At 36.6% G+C, this 24710-nt stretch overlaps 1 protein-coding gene across 1 annotated transcript in view; it reads left to right on the forward strand.

Moving 5' to 3' along the window:
* Window positions 1-24710, forward strand: part of COP1 (COP1 E3 ubiquitin ligase) — a gene marked incomplete at its 5' end in the record, with an annotated part of 242055 nt that overhangs the window by 41646 nt on the left and 175699 nt on the right. The window contains 3 exons of the mRNA XM_079698724.1: window positions 4200-4276; window positions 4953-5072; window positions 23614-23682. Coding sequence (XP_079554850.1) covers window positions 4200-4276; window positions 4953-5072; window positions 23614-23682 — 266 coding nt within the window. The remainder of the gene's footprint in view (window positions 1-4199; window positions 4277-4952; window positions 5073-23613; window positions 23683-24710) is intronic.

Consider the following 24710-nt stretch of genomic DNA (forward strand, 5'->3'; position numbering starts at 1 on the left):
AGCCTTTTAAAAGTAATTTCAGATTTCCTCTTGAGCATGGTAAAATAAGTATACGTTCTATGATTCTGAAGTGTTCTAGGTAGACTTGCACCTTTTTTATTGGTAGGTTAGGACCCTTCACTTTTAATGCTTTACGTTTACCTTAGTCATGGATAGAGGGCTGGGCTACCTGTTTTCTGTAGCAGTGGTCTTCAAACCTTTTAGCTTGGGTGACCCATATAAAAATTCTGAAAAATGATGTACTTCCTCCCACATTGATGCCACATTTTAAATGAGCATCCACATTTTTTCTTTATAAGTTTAAGTGTTTGTAAAGGATATAATTTTAGGAGTATTGTAAATATGGTTATTTAAAAATAAGCTTTTATCTCTTTTTAAAATGTATCCAGTAGAATCTGAATAGTATAGTGATTTAATACTTATCATTGATTCAAAAATAAATGCTTTTCATTAACAATGGGAAATTTCATTCTTTGTCTCTTTGAACTTATACTTAAATTGCATATTGCTCACATAATTTTATCCTTATGTAATATATTTTCATGCTTGAAATTCTTATTGATTTATCTGTCATACTTTTCTGTAACAGAAAGTAGAACTTATAGACCTTGAAGTTTCTTTTGAACATAATTTTATATTAAGTATTTTAAAAATCTTAAATGTTTTATCTGAGTTGTTATTGTAATTATTAGACATGCAATTGATAAAATAAATATTTACAAATTTTATAAATTATTAGACATAAAAATTTATTGAAAATTGGCCGCTTAATGTGTGATGGTGTCCTTCTCAATTAGTTCCATTGCCATTTATGGTTATTACTAGGACAAGGATTCAGTTTCATTTGTATTCTTTTTATTTATTTATTTAGGATCATCACAGCTTTTTAAAAAATTGAGATATAACTGACATATAATATTGTGTAAGTTCAAGATTTTTCCTTTTTATTTTTGAAAGGGTAAGTCATGAGAATATTTGCTTACATAAATAATTTGATGGGGGTTGAAGGAACTTTGTTCCTGCTACGTCACTTAGTTCTTTGATCTCCTTCTGAATTATGTGCTTCAATAAAAGCACTTACTTAGTCAAAAAAAATTTTTTAATACCCTATTAGTTAACAAGTCCACTCCTTTCTTCAGTTTTAATGAAAGCAAAGAATTGGAAGCCAAACACTCAAGTAGGATTAGGTTTTCTGGTCATTAGAGTCATGCACTTTTTTGTCAAGACAGATATTTTGATTTTTCCTTTCATGCCCTAAGCACTACAGTACAGTTCCTCATTTTTCTTCTTCCTCTACCCCGCCCCCCACAAAAAAAAGGCACACTCTCACTCTTCACCTTTCTATCCCCTTGGTCTTGAGAGCTCTCTTTCTCTCCTGATCCTGGAAGGCTCATGTGGGGTGAGAGGGTGTCTCTACTCCCACCTCTGCAGTTGCTCTCCTACACTCTTGCCAAGGCTTAGCTCTCCCAGTCCCTCCATGATGCATGATCTCTCTCCAGCTACCACCCCCCACCCCCCAGCAATCTCTTTTCTAGCGTTCTCTGTGTATAAAATTTGTAAATTGAATATTTTTATCTCTCTAATGAATGACCCTCTTATTCTTTAATGTAAAAGGCAACGTACATGCAAAATTTAAAATCCTTGTTTAAAAAAATGTAGGCAGCTCACATAACGTCTTTACTACTGCCAAGTGTTTTCCCAGGTGCTTTATGTATGTTAACTCATTTAATTCTCAGTCCTATGACATAGGTAATTGTTGTCCTCATTCCTCCAGCGAGGAAACTAAAGCACAGAGAAGTCAAGTAACTTGTGTAAAGTTCTACAGTCCGTAAGTGGCGGAATTGGGATTTGGTCCTAAGCAGTCTGGCTTGAGTATGTGCTTTTACTATACTATCCTGCCTCTGAAAAGACAATTGCTAGAATGAAAGCTTTAGTAGTAGAAAGGCATTGTTTGTTCTTAGTACTATGGCTATTATAAGGATCCAGAGAATTATAATTATGGATATAGAATATTCACGTTCAGTGGTATATGAGATTTCTTGGTAAAATCCAATGTGGTGTACATATTTAAGTATTACAATTATTTAAGTTACACTTTTTATTTAAATAGCTAATTCTGTAACTGAAACATTAAATTCTTATTCACATACTCCTCTTTATTCCCACTACGTTATTTCAACTTCTCTCCTTTATCGTCCCTGGATTATAATAATAACTGCTTGTGAGGTAACAGGCCCTTCAGAATCAGGCTCTGATCTGTCTACAGTTCCAGCCTTAGTTCGTAGCCCCTGTTAATCGTTGACAAAATCACTCTGATCCTGTGTTTCAGCTATATTGATTTTAAATCATCTTATATCCTGCTGTTTTATGACTTTACCCCCTCCACACACACAATGTTTTTTGGCCGCGGAATCTTAGTTCTCTGACCAGGGATTGAACCCAGGCCCATGGCAGTGAAAGCGCTGACTCTTAACCACTGGACAGCCAGGGAATTCCCCACACACACCCTTAATGTGAGTTCTTTTCCACTTTTCTTCCTGTTTAGTAAGTCCCTGTGTGCCTGTTATGGCCCAGTTCTAATGTCACCTTCTGTATGAAGCCTGCTTGTTAATATTTTAATTGATCCTTGTCCTTTGTTCTTTTTAAATCTATTTCAGTGATAGTACTGATTATCATATTATAACTGCTGCATCACATATATTTGTCTTCCTACTCTGAGTTGCTTGAGTCTTGGATTAAGTCTTACTTAGGTTGAGTCTTATCTTTTTTTTTTTTTTTCGGTACGCGGGCCCCTCACTGCTCTGGCCTCTCCCATTGCAGAGCACAGGCTCTGGACACGCAGGCCCAGCGGCCATGGCCCATAGGCCCAGCTGCTCTGTGGCACACGGGATCCTCCTGGACCGGGGCACAAACCCACGTCCCCTGCATCGGCAGGTGGACTCCCAACCACTGCACCACCAGGGAATCCCGGCTTACTTATCTTTAAAGCTTGGCTTCTAGTGTGGCCCTGGAACCTCTCTGATTTGTTCAAAAATATTTGTAGTAGATTGTGGTATAGTGGGAAGTATTAGATAGTTGGGTTTGTTTCCCAGCTCTGTCTTGTATTGCATGTCACCATGAGTAACTTCCTTATGCTCTTTCTAATATTTCCTCATCTCTAAAATGTGAAGAATAACGCATAAGATAATGTCTATAAATTAAAGGCTAATAAGGTAACAAGCTTAGTGCTAGTTGTCCTTTTCTTTATCAGTTTATTTTTTTTATCAGTTGGGTGTTAAAAACAAAAGAATCCAATTAAAAGTGGCTTGAACATTAAGGAAAATGTATTGATTTATACAAAAAGAATTTTTAGAATTAGTTAAGTTGGTATCTCAGTGATATTATCAAGTTCTTTCCATCTTTCTGGCCTTCCGTCTCCAGCAGATGTGTTGGTTCTTTGGCTAGCTCCCCTCAAGATTGCAAGATGGCTTTAAGCAGTTCCAGATATCATCCCTTAATGAAGGGAGAAAAATAACTTGTTTTTCTTCTATCCTTCTCTTCTGAAAGACAGCATACCCTTCGTTGGTCAAAACTAGGTCACATAGTTAACCCTCCATCAATCGCTGGCAAGAGTGTATGACTAGATTGGCTTAGGTTAGTCAGGATTCATACCATGGGGCCAGTGAGGGATCTAGCCTCTCTGAAAGTATGTGACAGTTGGCATTCTGACATTTGGAAAAAAGTCCTATTCTTATTTTTAAAAAAGGTTAGAATGGTTTATGGATAGGTAACTGACAGTGTTTGCCATGATATTTATGGAAAAGTCACAAACAAAAAGAACAACAAATAAAAATCTTTAGTGCCTACCTCATAGAATCGGCCAGTTACCCTGTAGAGCATGGCATGATCTCATACAGTGAAGACTTGTCTTTCTCCAAGTGCTGATAGTGTCATCATTGAGACATGTAAGAGAAAGTACATATTCTGAAGAATTCTCCTCTTGTAGTGATAGTAGTGGTAATAATAGTAGTAGTTGTAGTGGCTGTGGCAAAACTGTTTCTAATTTGAAATAAAATAAAAACTTAGCATTTTCTGCTTAGCATTTTTTAAGGTTTGGGACTTTTTAAAGTTAAATAGAATCCATCTAAACAGAACAATTGGACGATACATTTAATAAAAATATAGATTATGTGTGCTTTTTGTTTTGTTTTTGTTTTCAGTGAATGAGCTCATTCTCAAACAGAAGCAAAGATTTGAGGAAAAGAGGTTCAAATTGGACCACTCAGTGAGTAGCACCGTATGTTTCAACTCTTATTACTATTTTTAATCTCAATTTGCTGTTTTTATTGGTTTAATATTAATTAGGTATTAAAGCTTAGCATATTATTGATTTTCCTTAAAGGAGATTTAAGATTATTCTGTTCAATAAAGAACTTTCTTACCTGCATTGTCTAAAATTTACTTTTATCTTTTGAAAGGTCTGGTGAGATTACATAGAGTCAGAGTTGGCTTATAATACATTACATTTGAAGAATTATATGGCAGGGTGAAACTATGGGTGGTAATTTGAAAAAAAAGACTCTCAGTTTAAGGGGATTAGCCCAAATTAGTGAAGCAAATGAGCTTAAATTAATACCTTACCAAATACAAAGTTGAAAATATTGTTAGACAAGTAATTAAAATCCAGGCACTTATTTTGAAGAGAATTATACCTTTAGAGATGCTGACTTAACATGTCTTAAATATGCCTTTCATATCCGTTGTTTAAATTTATTTAGGGGAGAAGTAGTGATTAAATTATAATTAGAAGGCATTGGGGAGCCACTAGCTGGGAAGGAATAGGTTGGAATGTCATAGCTTATTTTTGATATGTTATCTAATAAGCATATTAGGAAGTAGCAAACATTTATTTTTGACTCTCTGAAACAATTGTCTTAGGAAGTTGTTGTGTTTCTTCTTTTCTTTGTTTTTAGAATGGCCACAGGTGGCAAATATTTCAGGATTTGTTGGGAACTGACCAAGATAATCTTGATTTGGCCAATGTCAACCTCATGTTGGAGTTACTAGTGCAGAAGAAGAAACAACTGGAAGCAGTAAGTGGCCCCTGAACTTTAAAAAATTTTGTTTTAAATGGTGCTCTGTCAGTTGCATTGAAAAAGATCTAGAAATGTTTAAAAATAATAGGGTAGAATTACTCAGTCCATCCAGTTTTATTCAACAAGAAACATCTGCAAGCTACCACTTCTAACAGGTTCCCCTTTTTCAACTCAAAGAAAGAACAAATTCCTTATAATACAGCTTACTTGCAGTGGCCAGTTTGTATTAACAAAAGCTGAATGTTAAGATCATGAGAAAGTACAGTTTCATTTTAATAGGGAACAATTATATTGGATATTTTTTCTTCTAGTGAATCTTCCCCTCTTCACATATGCAATTTGGAGGAGAAAACTGATTATTTCTACCTACATAAAATCCTTCCAGCAGGTGTTGATTGGCAGTAGCAGCAGTCTGTGGCTTAACTAAGGGTATTTAGAAAGATGGGAACTGGAAAGAAATTATATCCTGTTTCATGTAATGGAATCTAAATAAATGAAAAATTGCATTTATTTCTGGTAAATAAATGTAAACAATATAAAATGGGAATTTGCATGTGTTTGTTAGGAATTGAGTATGCTTCATTATGAAGAATATATACCTTAGCACAAGCAAATACCTACCCTGACCTAGCTTAAACAAAAAGGGGATGTAAATTGACAGAATAAGGAACTGAGTAGCTTACACACATAAAAAGGAAGAGCTTAACAACCAAATGTTGGGAAGATTGGAACCATCACTTCTCTGGAGACTATATGGAAATGAAATCAGATACTTGAATGTTGCTGGGAGTTTTTCTTTTTTACTTTTCATGACTGTTTCTTTAGGACAGGTCTGATTTTCTTTTCTCAGATTTTTATTACATGGCAGATAATGTGGTCACCTGTACTTCCTCATTTATATTTATGTTTTTTGATCAAAGAAGAAAAAGAGCTTTGTAGCTTGATTTTAAAAAATTCTGTGGATAGATTCTGATTAACATAGCTTGGATCTGGGTACCACTTAATAGAATGAGAATCTCTTAGTAGGAGAAAGGAGTAGGTGAGGTTGAGCTGACCAAAATGAGTCTCCCATGATGTGTCTTTTTTGTGGTGGGAATTTCTCCTGTGTTTTTGGTCGGGAGGTGGGGGGGACTTTATCTTTAATTTATTTTTTTCTTTCAGTTTTGTTGAGATGTAATTGATGTATAGCACTGTGTAAGTTTAAGGTATACAGCATAATGACTTGATGCATATATTGTGAAAGATTACCACAGTAAATTTAGTTAACATATATCATCTCATATAGATACAAGAAAAAAGAGGAAGAAAAAGTTTTGTTCCTTGTGATGAGAACTTTTAGGATTTACTCTCTTAGCAACTTTCAAATATACCTTCCAGTAGTGTTAACTATAGTCATCATGTTGTATGTCATATCCTCAGTACTTATTTAGCTTAAAACTGGAAGTTTGTGCTTCTTGACCTTCATTCAATTCCCCCATCTTCTGCTTCTAGTAACCACAAATCTGATCTTTTTCTGTGAGCATGGTGTTTTTAGTTTTTTTGTTTTCTTCTTTTAAGATTTCACATGTAAGTGAGATCATACAGTGCTTGTCTCTCTTTCTGACTTATTTCATTTATACTGCTCATAAAGTCCATCCATGTTGTCACAAGTGGCTGTATAGTATTCCATTGTATATATACCACATCTTTATCCAATCATGCATTGATGGACACTTAGGTTATTAACAAATCTTGGCAATTGTAAATAATGCTGCAGGAACATCAGGGTGCAGATATTTCTCTGACATAGCAATTTAATTTCCTTTGGATATATACCCAGAAATGGGATTGTTGGATCATATGGTAGTTTTATTTTTAATTTTTTTAGGAACCTCCATACTATTTTCCATAGTGGCTATACCAATTTACGTTCCCACCGGCAGTGCACAAGGGTTTCCTTTCCTCCACATCCTCACCAGCATTTGTTCTTTCTTGTCTTTTGGATGGTGGCCATTGTGACTTGTGTGACATGATGTCTCCTTGTGGTTTTTTTTTTTTTTTTTGCGGTACACGGGCCTCTCACTGTTGTGGCCTCTCCCGTTGCAGAGCACAGGCTCCGGACGCGCAGGCTCAGCAGCCATGGCTCACGGGCCAAGCTGCTCCGCGACACATGGGATCTTCTCAGACGGGGGCATGAACCCGTGTCCCCTGCATCGGCAGGCGGACTCTCAACCACTGCACCACCAGGGAAGCCCCCTCCTTGTGGTTTTGATTTGTATTTCCCTAATGATTTGTGAGGTTGAACACCTTTTCATGTACCTGTTGGTCATTCGAATATCTTATTTGGAAAATCCTTTGCCCATTTTTAAATTGGATTATTTGGGGATTTTTTTGCTATTGAATTATATGAATTCTTTATATACAGTATTTCGGATATTAACCTCTTATCAGATGTATGATCTGCAAATATTTTCTCCCATTGCATTGGTCGCATTTTCATTTTGTTGATCATTTCTTTGGTTGTGCAGAAGCTTGTATGTTTGATATAGTTGTACTTGTTTATTTTTTATTTTTTTGCTTTTGCTTTAGGTGTCATATCCCAAAAATTGTCGCCAAGACTCTCCTATGAATTTAAACATAGTTTTCTATTAGCATCTACTGTGTGCTAGATGTTGTGTTAAGGGTAGTGGAAAAGACAGGATTCTGCTGTGTGTGTGTGTGTGTGTGTGTGTGTTGGGGGGGATAGGGTGGAGTAGCTGAGGAGATAAACTAAAGTAAATATTTTCACATAGTGATAAGTGATATAAAAATACTTCTCTATGATAGACTGAACAAGCAGTCTTGCTCCCTTAATGCTATTAAAATGACAGTAGAGAGGAGCTTAAAGATGGTGGAAGAGTAAGACCTGGAGATAACCTTCCTCCCCACAAATACATCAGAAATACATCTACATGTGGAACAACTCCTACAGAACACCTACTGAACACTGGCAGAAGACCTCAGACTTCCCAAAAGGCAAGAAACTCCCCACGTACCTGGGTAGGGCAAAAGAAAAAAGAAGAAACAGAGACAAAAGAATAGGGATGGGACCTGCACAGTGGGAGGGAGCTGTGAAGGAGAAAGGTTTCCACACACTAGGAAACCCCTTCGCGGGCGGAGACTGCGGTTGGTGGAGGGGGGAAGCTTCGGAGCCACGGTGGAGAGCAGAGCAACAGGGGTGCAGAGGGCAAAGCGGAGAGATTCCCGCAGAGAGGGTTGGTGCCAGCCAGCACTCACCAGCCCAAGAGGCTTGTCTGCTCAACCACTGGGATGGGTGGGTGTTGGGAGCTGAGGCTCCGTCTTCGGTCGAATCTCAGGGAGAGGACTGGGGTTGGCTGTGTGAAAACAGCCTGAAGGGGGCTAGTGTGCCACGGCTAGCTGGGAGGGAGTCCGGGAAAAGGTCTGGACCTGCCTAAGACGCAAGAGACTTTTTCTTGCCTCTTGGTTTCCTGGTATGCGAGGAGAGAGGATTTAGAGAGCCACTTAAAGGAGCTCCAGAGATGGGCGCGAGCTGTGGCTATCAGCGCAGACCCCAGAGATGGGCATGAGACGCTAAGGCTGCTGCTACAGCCCCCAAGAAGCCTGTGTGCAAGCACACCTGTGCAGCAAGCCACTGCCAGGGTCCTGTGATCAAGGGACAGCTTCCCTGGGAGAACACATGGCACGTCTCAGGCTGGTGCAACGTCATGTTGGCCTCTGCCACCGCAGGCTCGCCCCGCATTCTGTACTCCTCCCTCCCCCCGGCCTGAGTGAGCCAGAGACCCCAAGTCAGCTGCTCCTTTAACCCCGTCCTGTCTGAGCGGGGAACAGACACCCTCAGGTGACCTACACGCAGAGGCGGGGCCAAATCCAAGCTGAACCACAGGACCTGTGCGAACAAAGAAGAGAAAGGGAAATTTCTCCCAGCAGCCTCAGGAGCAGCGGATTAAATCTCCACAATCAACTGGATGTACCCTGCATCTGTGGAATACCTGAATAGACAACGAATCATCCCAAATTGAGGAGGTGGACTCTGAGAGCAACGATATATTTATATATATATATATATATATATATATATATATATATATATATTTCTGTGAGTGTGTATGCATATGCTTCTGTGTTTGATTTTGTCTGTATAGCTTTGTTTTTACCATTTGTCCTAGGGTTCTGTCTGTCTTTTTTTTTTTTTTAAAGTATACTTTTTAGCACTTGTTATCATTGGTGGATTTGTTTTTTGGTTTGGTTGCTCCCTTTTTTTTTATTACTTTTTAAATCTTTTTTGATAATTATTTTTTATTTTAATAAATTTGTTTTATCTTATTTTATTTCATTTTATTTTATTTCATTTCATTTTATTTTATTTCATTTCATTTCATCATCTTTCTTTCTTTTTTTCTCCCTTTTAATCTGAGCCGTGTGGATGACAGGATCTTGGTGCTCCAGCCAGGCGTCAGGGATGTGCCTCTGAGGTGGGAGAGCCAAGTTCAACACATTGGTCCACGAGAGACCTCCCAGCCCCACGTAATATCAAATGGCGAAAAATCTCCCAGAGATCTCAATCTCAATGGCAAGACCTAGCTCCACTCAACGACCAGTAAGCTACAGTGCTGGACACCCTATGCCAAACAACTAGCAAGACACGAACACAGCCCCACCCATTAGCAGAGAGGCTACGTCAAATCATAATAAGGTCACAGACACCCCAAAACACACCACCAGACATGGACTTGCCCACCAGAAAGAGAAGATCCAACCTCATCCACCAGAACACAGGCACTAGTCCCTTCCTTCAGGAAGCCTGCACAACCCACTGAACCACTGGAGGAGGACACCAAAAACAACGGGAACTACGAACCTGCAGCCTGCGAAAAGAAGACCCCAAACACAGTAAGTTAAGCAAAATGAGAAGACAGAGAAACACACAGCAGATGAAGGAGCAAGGTAAAAACCCACCAGACCTAAAAATGAATAGGAAATAAGTAGTCTACCTGAAAAAGAATTCAGAATAATGATAGTAAAGATGATCCAAAATCTTGGAAATAGAATGGAGGAAGTAAAAGAAACGTTTAACAAGGACCTAGAAGAACTAAAGATGAAACAAGCAATGATGAACAACACAATAAATGAAATTAAAAATGCTCTAGAAGGAATCAGTGGCAGAATAACTGAGGCAGAAGAATGGATAAGTGACCTGAAAGATAAAATAGTGGAAATAACTACTACAGAGCAGAATAAAGAAAAAAGATTGTAAAGATTTGAGGACAGTCTCACAGACCCCTGGGAGAACATTAAATGCACCAACACTTGAATTATAGGGGTCCCAGAAGAAGAAGAGAAAAAGAAAGGGACTGAGAAAATATTTGAAGAGATTATAGTTGAAAACTTCCCTAATATGAGAAAGGAAATAGTTAATCAAGTCCAGGAAGCACACAGAGTCCCATACAGGATAAATCCAAGGAGAAACATGCCAAGACACATATTAATCAAACTATCAAAAATTAAATACAAAGAAAAAATATTAAAAGCAGCAAGGGAAGAACAACAAACAACATACAAGGGAATCCTCATAAGGTTAACAACTGGTGTTTCAGCAGACACTCTGCAAGCCAGAAGGGAGTGGCAGGACATATTTAAAGTGCTGAAAGGGAAAAACCTACAACCAAGATTTCTCTACCCAGCAAGGATCTCATTCAGATTTGATGGAGAAATTAAAAGCTTTACAGACAAGCCAAAAGTAAGAAAATTCAGTACCACCAAACCAGCTTTACAACAAATGCTAAAGGAACTTCTCTAGGCAGGAAACACAAGAAAAGGAAAAGACGTACAATAACAAACCCAGAACAATTAAGAAAATGGTAATAGAAACATACATATCGATAATTACCGTAAATGTAAATGGATTAAATGATCCCACCAAAAGACATAGACTGGCTGAATGGATTAAAAAAAAAAAGACCCATATATATGCTGTTTACCAGAGACCCACTTCAGACCTAGGGACACATACAGACTGAAAGTGAGGGGATGGATAAAGATATTCCATGCAAATGGAAATCAAAAGAAAGCTGGAATAGCAATTCTCGTATCAGACAAAGTAGACTTTAAAACAAACACTGTTACAAGAGACAAAGAAGGACACTACATAGTGATCAAGGGATCAATCCAAGAAGAAGATATAACAATTGTAAATATTTATGCACCCAACATAGGAGCACCTCAGTACATAAGGCAAATATTAACAGCCACAAAAGGGGAAATCAACAGTAACACAACCATAGTAGGGGACTTTAACACCCCACTTTCATCAATGGGCAGATCATCCAAAATGAAAATAAACAAGGAAATACAAGCATTAAATGATATATTAAACAAGATGGACTTAATTGAAATGTATAGGACATTTGATCCAAAAGCAACAGAATACACTTTCTTCTCAAGTGCTCATGGAACATTCTCCAGGATAGATCATATCTTGGGTCACAAATCAAGCCTTGTTAAATGTAAGAAAATTGAAGTCATATCCAGTATCTTTTCTGACCACGACGCTATGAGACTGGATATCAATTACAGGAAAAAAAATCTGTAAAAAGTGCAAACACAATGAGGCTAAACAATACACTAATTAATAATGAAGAGATCACTGAATAAGTCAAAGAGGAAATCAAAAAATACCTAGAAACAAATGACAATGAAACCACAGTGACCCAAAACCTATGGGATGCAGCAAAAGCAGTTCTAAGAGGGAAGTTTATAGCAATACAATCCTACCTTAAGAGACAAGAAACATCTCAAATAAACGACCTCACCTTATAGCTAAAGAAATTAGAGAAAGAAGAACAAAAAAAGCCCCAAAGTTAGCAGAAGGAAAGAAATCATAAAGATCAGATCAGAAGTAAATGAAAAAGAAATGAAGGAAACGATAGCAAAGATCAATAAAACTAAAAGCTGGTTCTTTGAGAAGATAAACAAAATTGATAAACCATTAGCCAGACTCATCAAGAAAAAAAGGGAGAAGACTCAAATCAATAGAATTAGAAATGAAAAAGGAGAAGTAACTTACACTGTAGAAATACAAAAGATCATGAGAGATTACTACAAGCAACTCTATGCCAATAAAATGGACAACCTGGAAGAAATGGACAAATTCTTAGAAATGCACAACCTGCCAAGACTGAATCGGGAAGAAACAGAAAATATGAACAGACCAGTTATAAGCACTGAAATTGAAACTGATTAAAAATCTTCCAACAAACAAAAGCCCAGGACCAGATGGCTTCACAGGCGAATTCTATCAAACATTTAGAGAAGAACTAACACTTATACTTCTCAAATTCTTCCAAAATAAGCAGAGGGGGTAACACTCTCAAACTCATTCTACGAGGCCACCATCACTCTGACACCAAAACCAGACACAGATGTCACAAAGAAAACTACAGGCCAGTATCACTGATGAACATAGATGCAAAAATCCTCAACAAAATACTAGCAAACAGAATCCAACAGCACATTAAAAGGATCATACACCATGATCAAGTGGGGTTTATCCCAGGAATTCAAGGATTCTTCAATATACGCAAATCAATCAACTTGATACACCATATTAACAAATTGAAGGATACAAAACATATGATCATCTCAATAGATGCAGAGAAAGGTTTTGACAAAATTCAACACCCATTTATCATAAAAACCCTCCGGAAAGTGGGCATAGAGGGGACTTAACTCAATGTAATAAAGGCCATATATGACAATCCCACAGCCAACATCGTCCTCAGTGGTGAAAAACTGAAACCATTTCCACTAAGATCAGGAATAAGACAAGGTTGCCCACTCTCACCACTATTATTCAACATAGTTTTGGAAGTTTTAGCCACAGAAATCAGGGAAGGAAATGAAATAAAAGGAATCAAATCGGAAAAGAAGAATTAAAGCTGTCACTGTTTGCAGTTGACATGATACTATACATAGAGAACCCTAAAGATGCTACCAGAAAACTACTGGAGCTAATCAATGAATTTGGTAAAGTAACAGGATACAAAATTAATGCACAAAAATCTCTTGCATTCCTATACAGTAATGATGAAAAATCTGAAAGTGAAATTAAGAAAACACTCCCATTTACCATTGCAACAAAAAGAATAAAATACCTAGGAATAAACCTACCTAAGGAGACAAAAGACCTGTATGCAGAAAATTATAAGACACTGATGAAAGAAATTAAAGATGATACATATAGGTGGTGAGGTATACCATGTTCTTGGGTTGGAAGAATCAATATTGTGAAAATGACTATACTACCCAAAGTAATCTACACCTTCAGTGCAATCCCTATCAAATTACTAATGGCATTTTTCACAGAACTAGAACAAAAAAATATCACAATTTGTATGGAAACACAAAAGACCCCGAATTGCCAAAGCTATCTTTAGAATGAAAAACGCAGCTAGAGGAATCAGGCTCCTGGACTTCAGATTATACTACAAAGCTAGAGGAATCAGGCTCCTGGACTTCAGATTATACTACAAAGCTACAGTAATTAAGACAGTATGGTACTGGCACAGAAACAGAAATATAGATCAATGGAACAGGATAGAAAGCCCAGAGATAAACCCATGCACATATGGTCACCTTATCTTTGATAAGGGAGGCAGGAATATACAATGGAGAAAAGACAGCGTCCTCAGTAAGTGGTGATGGGAAAACTGGACAGCTACATGTAAAAGAATGAAGTTAGAACACTGCCTAAAACCATACACAAACTCAAAATGAATTAAAGACCTAAATGTACGGCCAGAGAGACACTATCAAACTCCTAGAGGAAAACATAGGCAGAACACTTTATGACATAAATCACAGCAAGATCCTTTTTGACCCACCTCCTAGAGAAATGGAAATAAAAACAAAAATAAACAAATGGGACCTAATGAAACTTAAAAGCTTTTGCACAGCAAAGGAAACCATAAACAAGGTGAAAAGACAACCCTCGGAATGGGAGAATATATTTGTAAATGAAGCAGCTGACAAAGGATTAATCTCCAAAATTTACAAGCAGCTCATGCAGCTCAATATCAAAAAAACAAACAACCCAATCCAAAAATGGGCAGAAGACCTAAATCGACATTTCCCCAAAGAAGATGTATAGATTGCCAACAAACACATGAAAGAATGTTCAACATCATTAATCATTAGAGAAATGCAAATCAAACTACAATGAGCTATCATCTCACACTGGTCAGAATGTTCATCATCAAAAAAATGTATAAACAACAAATGCTATAGAGGGTGTGGAGAAAAGGGAACCCTCTTGCACTGTTGGTGGGAATGTAAATTGATACAGCCACTATGGAGAACTGTATGGAGGTTCCTTAAAAAACTAAAAATAGAACTACCATATGACCCAGAAATCCCACTTGTAGGTATATACCCTGAGAAAACCATAATTCAAAAAAGAGTCATGTACCACAGTGTTCATTGCAGCTCTATTTAGAATAGCCAGCATATGGAAGCAACCTAAGTGTCCATCGACAGATGAATGGATGAAGAAGATGTGGCACATATATACAACAGAATATCACTCTGCCATAAAAAGAAACAAAATTGAGTTATTTGTAGTGAGGTGGATGGACCTTGAGTCTGTCATACAGAGTGAAGTAAGTCTGAAAGAGACAAACAAATACTGTATGCTAACGCATATATATGGAATCTAAAAAGAAAAAAAAAAGGTCATGAAGAACCTAGGGGCAAGACGGGCATAAAGATGCAGACCAACTAGAGAATGGACTTGAGGACACGGTGGTGGGGAGGGTAACCTGGGACAAAGAGAGAGTGGCATGGACATATATACACTACCAAATGTAAAACCGATAGCTAGTCGGAAGTAGCCGCATAGCACAGGGAGATCAGTTTGGTGACTTGTGACCACCTGGAGGGGTGGGATAGGGAAGGTGGGAGGGAGGGAGATGCAAGAGGGAAGAGATATGGTGATAAATGTATATGTATAACTGATTCACTTTGTTATAAAGCAGAAACTAACACACCATTGTAAAGCAGTTATACTCCAATAAAGATGTTAAAATAACATCAAAAAGAAAATAAAATGACAGTAAACGGACTTTTAAAATGCAAAAGAATGGGAGAAGAGACAATGGCAGGAATGGATGAAAAGTACTAGTTTAAGAGATCTGAGAAAGCTGAGCCAGCAGTGGGGAAGAGCTAGGACTGAACCCTATTTATATTGTGAAACAAAGGCCTTGGAATTGGTACCATGAGATAGCTCATACAGTAAAGGCTGAAAATAGGATGAGTTGTTGAGGATCTGATTAAGAAGCAGTTGGATTCTCTGATCCCTTCCTGTACAACTCATAGCAAATGATTCTCCCTTTTCTACCTTAAGAGAGCACTAGAATTTTTTTTCCATGTTGGTGGTAAAAGAGAGACTTTCTGGACTATTGTACCACAGGCTCACTTAAGGGTGTGTATGGGCTATTTACTGAAGAGAGGTAAGTTTACATACTGAATGTGAGAGCTGTTAACCTTATTCCCCCTTTGACATGTCAACATTAATCTTTGAATGCTTTTTGTCTCTGCCTTAGAGTTGAGGAAGTACAGGTATCTTAGTTTTAGAACTCAGATCTTTTCTGTTATTTTTTGATGAGGGAGCCAGTTTAGAAGCAAACTTCCTGTTATAGGTATTATAGCATTTTTCATTATTGTTTTCCTGTTTTACTTTGCATTATTATTTAACTTGATGAATATTTCTAACATACAGAAAAGTATAGAAAATAATGAGACTCTTGACTTACCTTCTTTCAGTTTTAATAAATAGTAACACTTTACCATATTTTTTTAGGTCTGCCTTTTGAGAATTAAATATTTTTTTATACTTAAAACCCTCTCATCTCATTCCATTCTCCCAGAGTAACCACCATATGAAGTTGGGAAGGATCCTTCTCAAGCGTGTATAAGCTTTTTTTAAACATATACTTGTATCTACAACTGTATATAAAGTATTGTTTGTATAATTTAGAAGTTTATATAAAGGGTTTCAAACTGTAGTTATCTTTTTGACCTATACCTTTTTGTTTACTTTTTGAGGTTCCTGCTGATAAATGTAGATCTAGTTTAATTATTTTAACTTCTCTATAGTAATCCATTGCATGAACATTTCTATTCCCCTGTTGATGGACATTTAAGTTGTTCTGAATTCATAATTGTGAGTGTCAGTACTGCATTTAGTATTGTTATTCATGTCTCCTTGTGCTCATATATATATACTTAGTGATTTAAGGAGTGGAATTGCTTTTCATAGGGTTTGAATGCCCATTTTAACCATATTAAATATTGCCATATTGCTCTGCTGTGGGTTTGTACCACATCAACCCTTGGTATTCTTTTTCAGTTTCTGCCAGTCTGATAGTTGTCAGATGCTTGTGTTTGTGTGTATCTGTGTGTTTTGTTTTGTCATTTTGTATTTTTTGTATTTCTGTGATTACTAGTGAAGAGAGTTTCTTCATTTGTTTGTCTATCTTGGTTTCTTATTTGATGAATTGCCTATTAATAGCCTATACCCATTTTCCTAATAGATTGTTTCTTTTTTCTTACTGATTTGTTAGAAGTGTGTTTGTGTGTGTGTGTGTGTGTTTGTGTGTATTTTGGATATTGCTACTTTGCCAAATGCTATTTTGGTAATTGAATTCTAGTTGAATTGTATTGTGGTGAGACTGATTTATATGATTTTAGATTGAGTATTTTTCATGATTTCACTTTATTTGTCTCATTGGCTTGTCAGGTAGAACATTTTGTTTGGTTTCTTAGTGGTTGCTTTTGGGATTTTAATATAATTGCTCTTACATTGTACTTTTGAGTAATATTATCCTACTTCATCAGTATTATAAGAACCTTTCAACAGTATACTTCCATTTCTTCTCTCTCAGCTTTTGTACTATTTTTTGTCAAATGTTTTACTTCTATATATGTTATAACCATCCCCCCATAAATCATTATTAAATTTGGTTTAAACAGTAAATTATGTTTCATGGAGATTTTTAAAAAGTTCTATATATACATATGTTTATCATTTCTGGTGTACTTCATTGTCTTGTTTTCTATTGACTCATTCATTCTTTCGTGTGTGTGTTTTTTAAAAATAAATTTATTTATTTATTTATTTAGGGCTACATTGGGTCTTCGTTGTCGTGCGTGGGCTTTCTCTAGTTGAGACAAGTGTGGGCTCCTCTTCTTTGTGGCGCGTGGGCTCCTCGTTGCAATGGCTTCTCTTGTTGCAGAGCACGGGCTCTAGGCACGCAGGCTTCAGTAGTTGTGGCGCATGGGCTTATTTGCTCTGCGGCATGTGGGATCTTCCTGGACCAGGGATTGAACCCTTGTCCCCTACATTGGCAGGTGGATTCTTAACCACTCTGCCACCAGGGAAGTCCCCATTCATTCTTTTGAATACCATCTGTAATTTTCCTTCCACCTGAAGGACAGCTTTTATCATTTCTTTAGTGTAGTTCTGCTGGTGATGAATCTTTCACCTTCTATATCTGAGAAAGTCTTTATTTACCCTTTATGCCTGAAAGGCAGTTCCAAATGAGTATAGAATTCTAGATTTACTTTTTTTCTTTCAGTATTTTAAAGATGTTGCTCCATTGTCCATTGTCTTGCATTGTTTCAGGTGAGAAGTCTTTATCCTCAGAATGAAATGTATTTCTCTCAGTTTAAAATGTTCTTTTTGTGGTTTTAAGTATTTTGACTTTGATATACCTTGGTATAGTTCCACCCCCCGCCCCATGTTGCTTGTTCTTGGGGTTCTTTGAGATTCTTGGATTGGTGGGATTATAGTTTCCATAAGATTTCGAAAATTTTGGGTCATTATTTCTTCAGATATTTTTCTGTCACCTTTTCCACTTTGGGAACTCCAATTACACATCTGTTAGGTTGGTTGAAGTTATACCACAGCTCACACATAAACAGCTCTGCTTATTTGTGTTTTATCTTTTTCCCCTGTCTAGTTCATTTTGGATAGTTTCAATTTCTGTTGTCATGTTCACTACTTTTTTCTATAATCTGTTGTCTCTCCTTAACTTGGAGAACACATAGGTAGTTATAGTAACTTTTTTATGACTGTATTTGCTTATTTTATTATTTGTGTCATTGCTGCATCTGTTTTTTTTTTTTTTTTCTTTTTTTTGCGGTATGTGGGCCTCTCACTGTTGTGCCCTCTCCCATTGCGGAGCACAGGCTCCGGACGCGCAGGCTCAACAGCCATGGCTCACGGGCCTAGCCGCTCCATGGCATGTGGGATCTTCCCGGACCAGGGCATGAACCCGTGTCCCCTGCATCGGCAGGCGGACTCTCAGCCACTGTGCCACCAGGGAAGCGCTGCATCTGTTTTTATTGATGGATTTTTTCGCCTTATTTTGGGCCATATTTTCCTTATTTGCATGCTTATTAATCTTTTGTTTGGATGCCAGAAATTGTACATTTTACCTTGTTTAGTGTTGCTATTTTTGTATTCCTTTACACATTTCTAAACTTTGTTCTGGCATGTAGTTAAGTATTTCAAAATAGTTTGATTATCTTGAAGCTTGTTTTTTAAGCTTTGTTAGGTAGAGCTAGAATAGATTTTTGGCAGTCTCATTGAGTGTTCTACCTGATGCCTGTGTATTTCGAGGTTTTTCTGCCTAGCTCCTGGGATAATGTATTATTTCTGGTCCTTTGTCTGAAATTCATCCATTCATATAACTAGCCTGCTGTTTTGTTGTTTAAAGTAGGAATTCTAGCTTTCTCATTGCATTTTAGCCAGTAACTTCAATTTGTTTGCTTTTGGTCCATTGAAATTTATTGTGATTTTTTTTTTATGGCTCACTGTATGGTCTGTTTTGTTAAATGTTCACCTTCATTTAAAAGCAATGTGTTATTTGCTGTGCTTTATAAATGTAGAGTTTGTTAATATTATTCAAAAATTTATTTTCTCCTTGCTCCATCATTTATTGATCGGGGTATGTTAAAAATACAATTTTTGTTTATTTTTCATTGATTTCTATGATTTTTACTTCATATATTTTGAAGCCCATTATTAGGTACATACATGTTTAGGATTGTTATGTCTTCTGGATGAATCATCCCCTTTGTCACTATGAATTGTATATGTTTATTGCTGGAAATATACTTTGTTCTGGAGTCTTCTTTTATATTTTCTGATGTTAATATAACCTCAGTAGCTTAGTTATGACTAGAGTTTCTATGGTATATTCTTCTGTACCGTTTTACTTTCCTTCTGTTGTTTTTATATTTAAAAAATGTGTCTCTTAACTGTATGTAATTGAGTTTTTAATGCAATCTAGTAAGCTCATTTATTCAAATGCTTAAGTTCATTTAAATGTAATATATAATAATTATCAATGTGATCAGGCTTGAGGTCTACCATGTTGGTATTTGTTTTCTGTTTTTCCATATATTCCTTATTTACCTTTTCTCCTTTCTTGCTTTCTTTAGAGATCAATGAGTTTCCAGGGTTTCATTTTAGTATACCATCTTCTCTATTTTTCACATATTGCTTATTATTGTATTTCTAGTGGTTTCTCTAAAGATTACAAAATGCCTTTTTTACTTTGCACAGTCAACCTTGAGTTTATAGTATGCCACTTCAAGGTCATTGTATTCACAGTCAACACTGAATATACAGTTGACCCTTAAACAATGCAGCTATTAGGCATGCTGACCCCTGCGAAGTTGTAAATCCGCATCTAACTTTATAATCAGCCCTCCATATCCACGGTTCAGTATCCATGGATTCAACCAGCTATGGATCATGTAGTACTGCAGTTTGTATTTATTGAAAAAAAATCCATGTATAAGTGGACCCATGCAGTTCAAACCTGTGTTGTTCAAGGGTCAACTATATACCATTTTATGGAAAGTGCAAGACCTTATAGTATTTCAATTTACCAAGCTCCTGCCTTTTGTGATTCAAATTATATTATAAACCCCACCAGTTATTTTTTTTTAAACTGTTAATAGTCTTTTGAAGAAATGATGCAAAAAAAGAAAGAGACCCTTTTAAACCAAAATATTTACCCTTTGAGATGTCGCCATTTTCTCTTGTAGATCTGAGGTTCCATCTGAGTCATTTCCCTTTTGTCTGTATAATTTTCTTTACTATTTCTTGTATAGATGATAGTTTTGTTCTGCATAGAAGTCTAGTTTTTTTTTTTCTTTTAACACTTTAAAGACATATTTTCATTTTCTGTTTGCTCCTTTGTTTCTGATGAAATTTTCAGTCATTCTTAATCTTCTTCCCCTAGTGTATCCTTTTTAGCTGCTTTTAAGATGTTCTTTTTGACATTAGTTTTCAGTTTGACTGTGATACTCCTAGCTTTCATTTATCCTGCTTGTGTTTCACAGAACAGGAGGATCTGTTTGTTGAACATGTGAACCATTATTTATTCAACCCTGTGCCCTCTCTCCTTTTCCTTAGGATTCAAGTCATATGTTTTATTGTTTCATTTTTTAAAAATAATTTTATTTATTTATTTAATTTATTTTTGTCTGCGTTGGGTCTTCGTTGGTGTGCGCGAGCCTTCTCTAGTTGTGGAGAATGTGGGCTACTCTTCGTTGCGGTGCACATGCTTATTGTGGTGGCTTCTCTTGTTGCGGAGCATGGGCTCTAGGCTCACAGGCTTCAGTAGTTGTGGCACGCGGGCTCAGTAGTCGTGGCACACAGGCTTAGTTGCTCTGTGGCATGTGGGATCTTCCCGGACCAGGGCTCAAACCCATGTCTCCTGCATTGGCAGGTAGATTCTTAACCACTGCACCACCAGGGAAGCCCTTTATTGTTTCATATTATCCCACATATTTCTGATGCTCTGTTTTTATTTTTTCTCTCTCTGAATTGGGTTAAGTAATTTATATTGAACTGTCTTTGAATTCATTATTCCTTTCCACTGCTCTGTCCATCTGTTCCTAACTTCATTCATAGTTTTTTTTTTTATTTCAGACTTTTTATTCTTCATTTCTAGGTTTACACTTTGTTCTTTCAATTCTTTTCTAATTCTCCATTTTTTTCGCTCATTTTGTCCATTTTCTCAGTTTTTTTATTTTCTTTTTTTATACAGCAGGTTCTTATTATCTATTTTATACATATTAGTGTATATATGTCAATCCCAATCTCCCAGTTCATCCCACCACCACCCCCCTTAATTCTTTAATAATATAGAGACATATTTTAAAGTCTTTTTTGCTCATTCCAGCAAGTGGGTCACCTGTGAATTTCATTCTTTTGCCTGTGTTTTTTTAAAAAAATTATTTTATTTATTTATTTTTGGCTGTGTTGGGTCTTCATTGTGGTGCATGGGCGTCTCATTGCAGTGGCTTCTCTTGTTGCGGAGCACGGGCTCTAGGCACATGGGCTTCAGTAGCTGTGGCATGCAGGCTCAGTAGTTGTGGCTCACAGGCTCCAGAGCACAGGCTTAGCAGTTGTGGCACACGGGCCCAGCCGCTCTGTGGCATGTTGGATCTTCCCCGACTCGGGCTCGAACCCATGTCCCCTGCATTGGCAGGTGGATTCCCAACCGCTGGGCCACCAGGGGAGTCCCATTTTGCCTGTTTTTTTCTCTTGACTTTTCCTGCTTCTTTCCCTGTCTTGTAATTTTAAAGTTGTATTCAAGAGCAGTACAGAGACTAAAGTAGTTAGTTAATACTTTCTTCCTGAATGGTCTTGCCTCTTCCTTTGTCAGGGATCAAGGATAAGAGACTGAGCTCTTTGGTCTAATAAGTAATTTAGCTGAGTTGGTGCTCAGTTGTTGCTTGAGCTAGTTTCTGTTCATTGAAAATGAAGTGGGGAATTCTGTGGCAGTCCAGTGGTTAGGATTCTGTGCTTTCACTGCCGAGGGCATGGGTTCAGTCCCTGGTCAGGGAACTAAGATCCTGCAAGCTGAAGTGGCCATGCTTTTTTGTAGTATGTGCAATATCTCAGTGAGTCTTCAAATTTTTCTTATCAATCTATAAACATGTAGATTCCTGGAATCTTTTCTAGAGTAACAGAATCATACAAAATCCATCCCAGTGTCTATTTTAAGAAATGCCTCAAATAATTCTGTTGCATAGCCAGGTAAATGAAAGTTTTATTAATCTTTCTTATTTTTGTTTGTTTTAGAAATGCTCCACTGGACTTTTTTATTCTTTTAAAATATGTATAGGAAAGTTAGAATTGTAGTTGTTCATAAACCATGTCTTATTGTTATTCCACTTTTAGCTTTTTTTTTTTTTTTTTTTTTTTTTTTTTTTTTTTTTTTTTTTTTGTGGTACGCGGGCCTCTCACTGTTGTGGCCTCTCCCGCCGCGGAGCACAGGCTCCGGATGCGCAGGCCCAGCAGCCATGGCCCACGGGCCCAGCCGCTCCGCGGCATATGGGATCCCCCCAGACCGGGGCACGAACCCGTATCCCCTGCATCGGCAGGCGGACTCTCAACCACTGCGCCACCAGGGAGGCCCCACTTTTAGCTTTTGATATTCTTTTTATGTATATTTATCAGATGTAGCTGAAATTCATTGGTTCATTGTGTACATTTTAAAACTAAAAGGTATCTTTTTGTAATTTTATTTTATTTTATTTTATTTATTTATTTTGGCTGTGCTTGCAGGATCTTAGTTCCCCTAACAGGGGTTGAACCCACTCCCTTGGCATTGAAAGGGCAGAGTCCTAACTATTGGACCACTAGGGAGTTCCCCTGTAATTTTATTTTTTGATAACAAAATATGTTAAACTTATAATTACCATTTATCTGTTACATCTTTGTTTCTGTTACCAATGTGTGTTATTTACCCCCCCTCCACTTGATAATATTAAAATTTTCTTTTTAAATTTTTGAGTTTTACTGAAATCTTTCATAGAAATATATTAATTCTCACATCTGTGTGAGTAAGTAATGACCAGAAATAGTAAATTAGATTTCTGAAAAGCATGACTTTCTTCCTATTTATTACATTTCTTACTCCCCTGCAAGTTAAATTCTTATGGGGAAAGTGATTTCAGTGTCTGGAAAGTACATTGGCTCCACTATGTTTTTGTTTTTTAAATTAAAAAAAATTTTTTTTGGCCACACCACACACATGTGGTATCTTAGTTCCCCAACCAGGAATCGAACCCCCACCCCCTGCTTTGGAAGCACAGAGTCTTAACACTGGACCACCAGGGAAGTTCCTCCACTACAGTTTTTGTCTTGATGTTTTATTAGCTTGGTCAGGGAAGAGAAAGCCAGGACAGATAACAGAATTGCCATTTCCCATAAATAGTTTTTTCTGCATGGTCGATGAGAAATGTAGTTGAAAACACCTGTTTTTTTCAAGTTAGTTTTAGGGGAAATGGCTTGCTTTTAAAAATGCCAATTAGCAAGTGGAAAACGACTAAATAGAAATAAGAGACTAACTTAAATGGATGAATTAGGTTGCTTCATACTGATTATACTGTGGTGTTAAAGAAAACTTTGAACTCAAAGTTATGTTTTTAAAAGAACAATTATAATTTTCTATTATAGGAATCACATGCAGCCCAACTACAGATCCTTATGGAATTCCTCAAGGTTGCAAGAAGAAATAAGAGAGAGGTATATTATTTTGTGTATTTTACGTAATGTGTCATTTACTACTGTTGACTCTTCCCATTTTTTCTCCATTTTTGTGAAGGCATTTCAGGTTAAAATTTTTATTTAAGCATTTAAAAGCATTTGAGTTTTCAGGAGTTTTATCTTTTTTAAGCTTTGTTATTTTAACTTCTTTTACGTTTACAACTTGATATTTAAAAAATCCCTTTTTGGAGGTGTGCTAAAAAGTTTTCTATAGGAGTGAATATAATGATGTTACCTCAAAGCTATAAAGAATAGATAATAGAATTATCAAATGGCAGCCTAACTTTCACCTTGAAAAGAAAACGTAGGAAAATTTAGATAATGAAGTCTTAAGTAGAGAGGGTTACAATTTTCCTCTGATTAAAATACATCTTGGTGAGGGGAAACAAGTAAAAATATAGCTACCTATTTAGAACTTGGGAAGTGTAAGTCATGCAGGATAACTAAAAGATAACTTTTTATTAATAATTTTATAACAGAATGTCCTAATTTAACATTTATAAGATTCCTCAGTCATTTCACAATAGTATAAAATATGGGAAAATGAAAGGCAAAATCCTGTGGTCTTGGTAGCATGCTAAAATAACTTTGAAAACTGTTTTATATTTAAATTCCCAACTGTTATATTTTTACTTTCAGTTGTCTAATTAGGACATCTTTTACTAAAAAAAATATAACCATATTTGTTAGGTTCCAGGCCATCTTTATTATTTTTGAAAATAAAAAGATGAGAACTTGCTTTGATGAAGTACTTTAAGTGTGCATTGCCAGAACTTTACATTATCTTAGTTTGATATTTCTGCTTTTTTTGGACTGTTCATGATGTCTGTTTTTAACTTTTTCTTTCTTTGTTCAGATTGGATTTTTCTGTGTTATGCTAGTGTTGATAGCTAAATGTTCTTTACCTGGTTTATGATTGTATTTTTCTTTAACTTTTGCCAAGGTAGCAGTTGTGATTTTAATGTTTTAGTATCTATTAAAAATTATCTTCAGTATGAATTTGAGTT

This window comes from Hyperoodon ampullatus, assembly GCF_949752795.1.
Source record: "Hyperoodon ampullatus genome assembly, chromosome: 2".
In the NCBI taxonomy this organism is placed as follows: Eukaryota; Metazoa; Chordata; class Mammalia; order Artiodactyla; family Ziphiidae; genus Hyperoodon; species Hyperoodon ampullatus.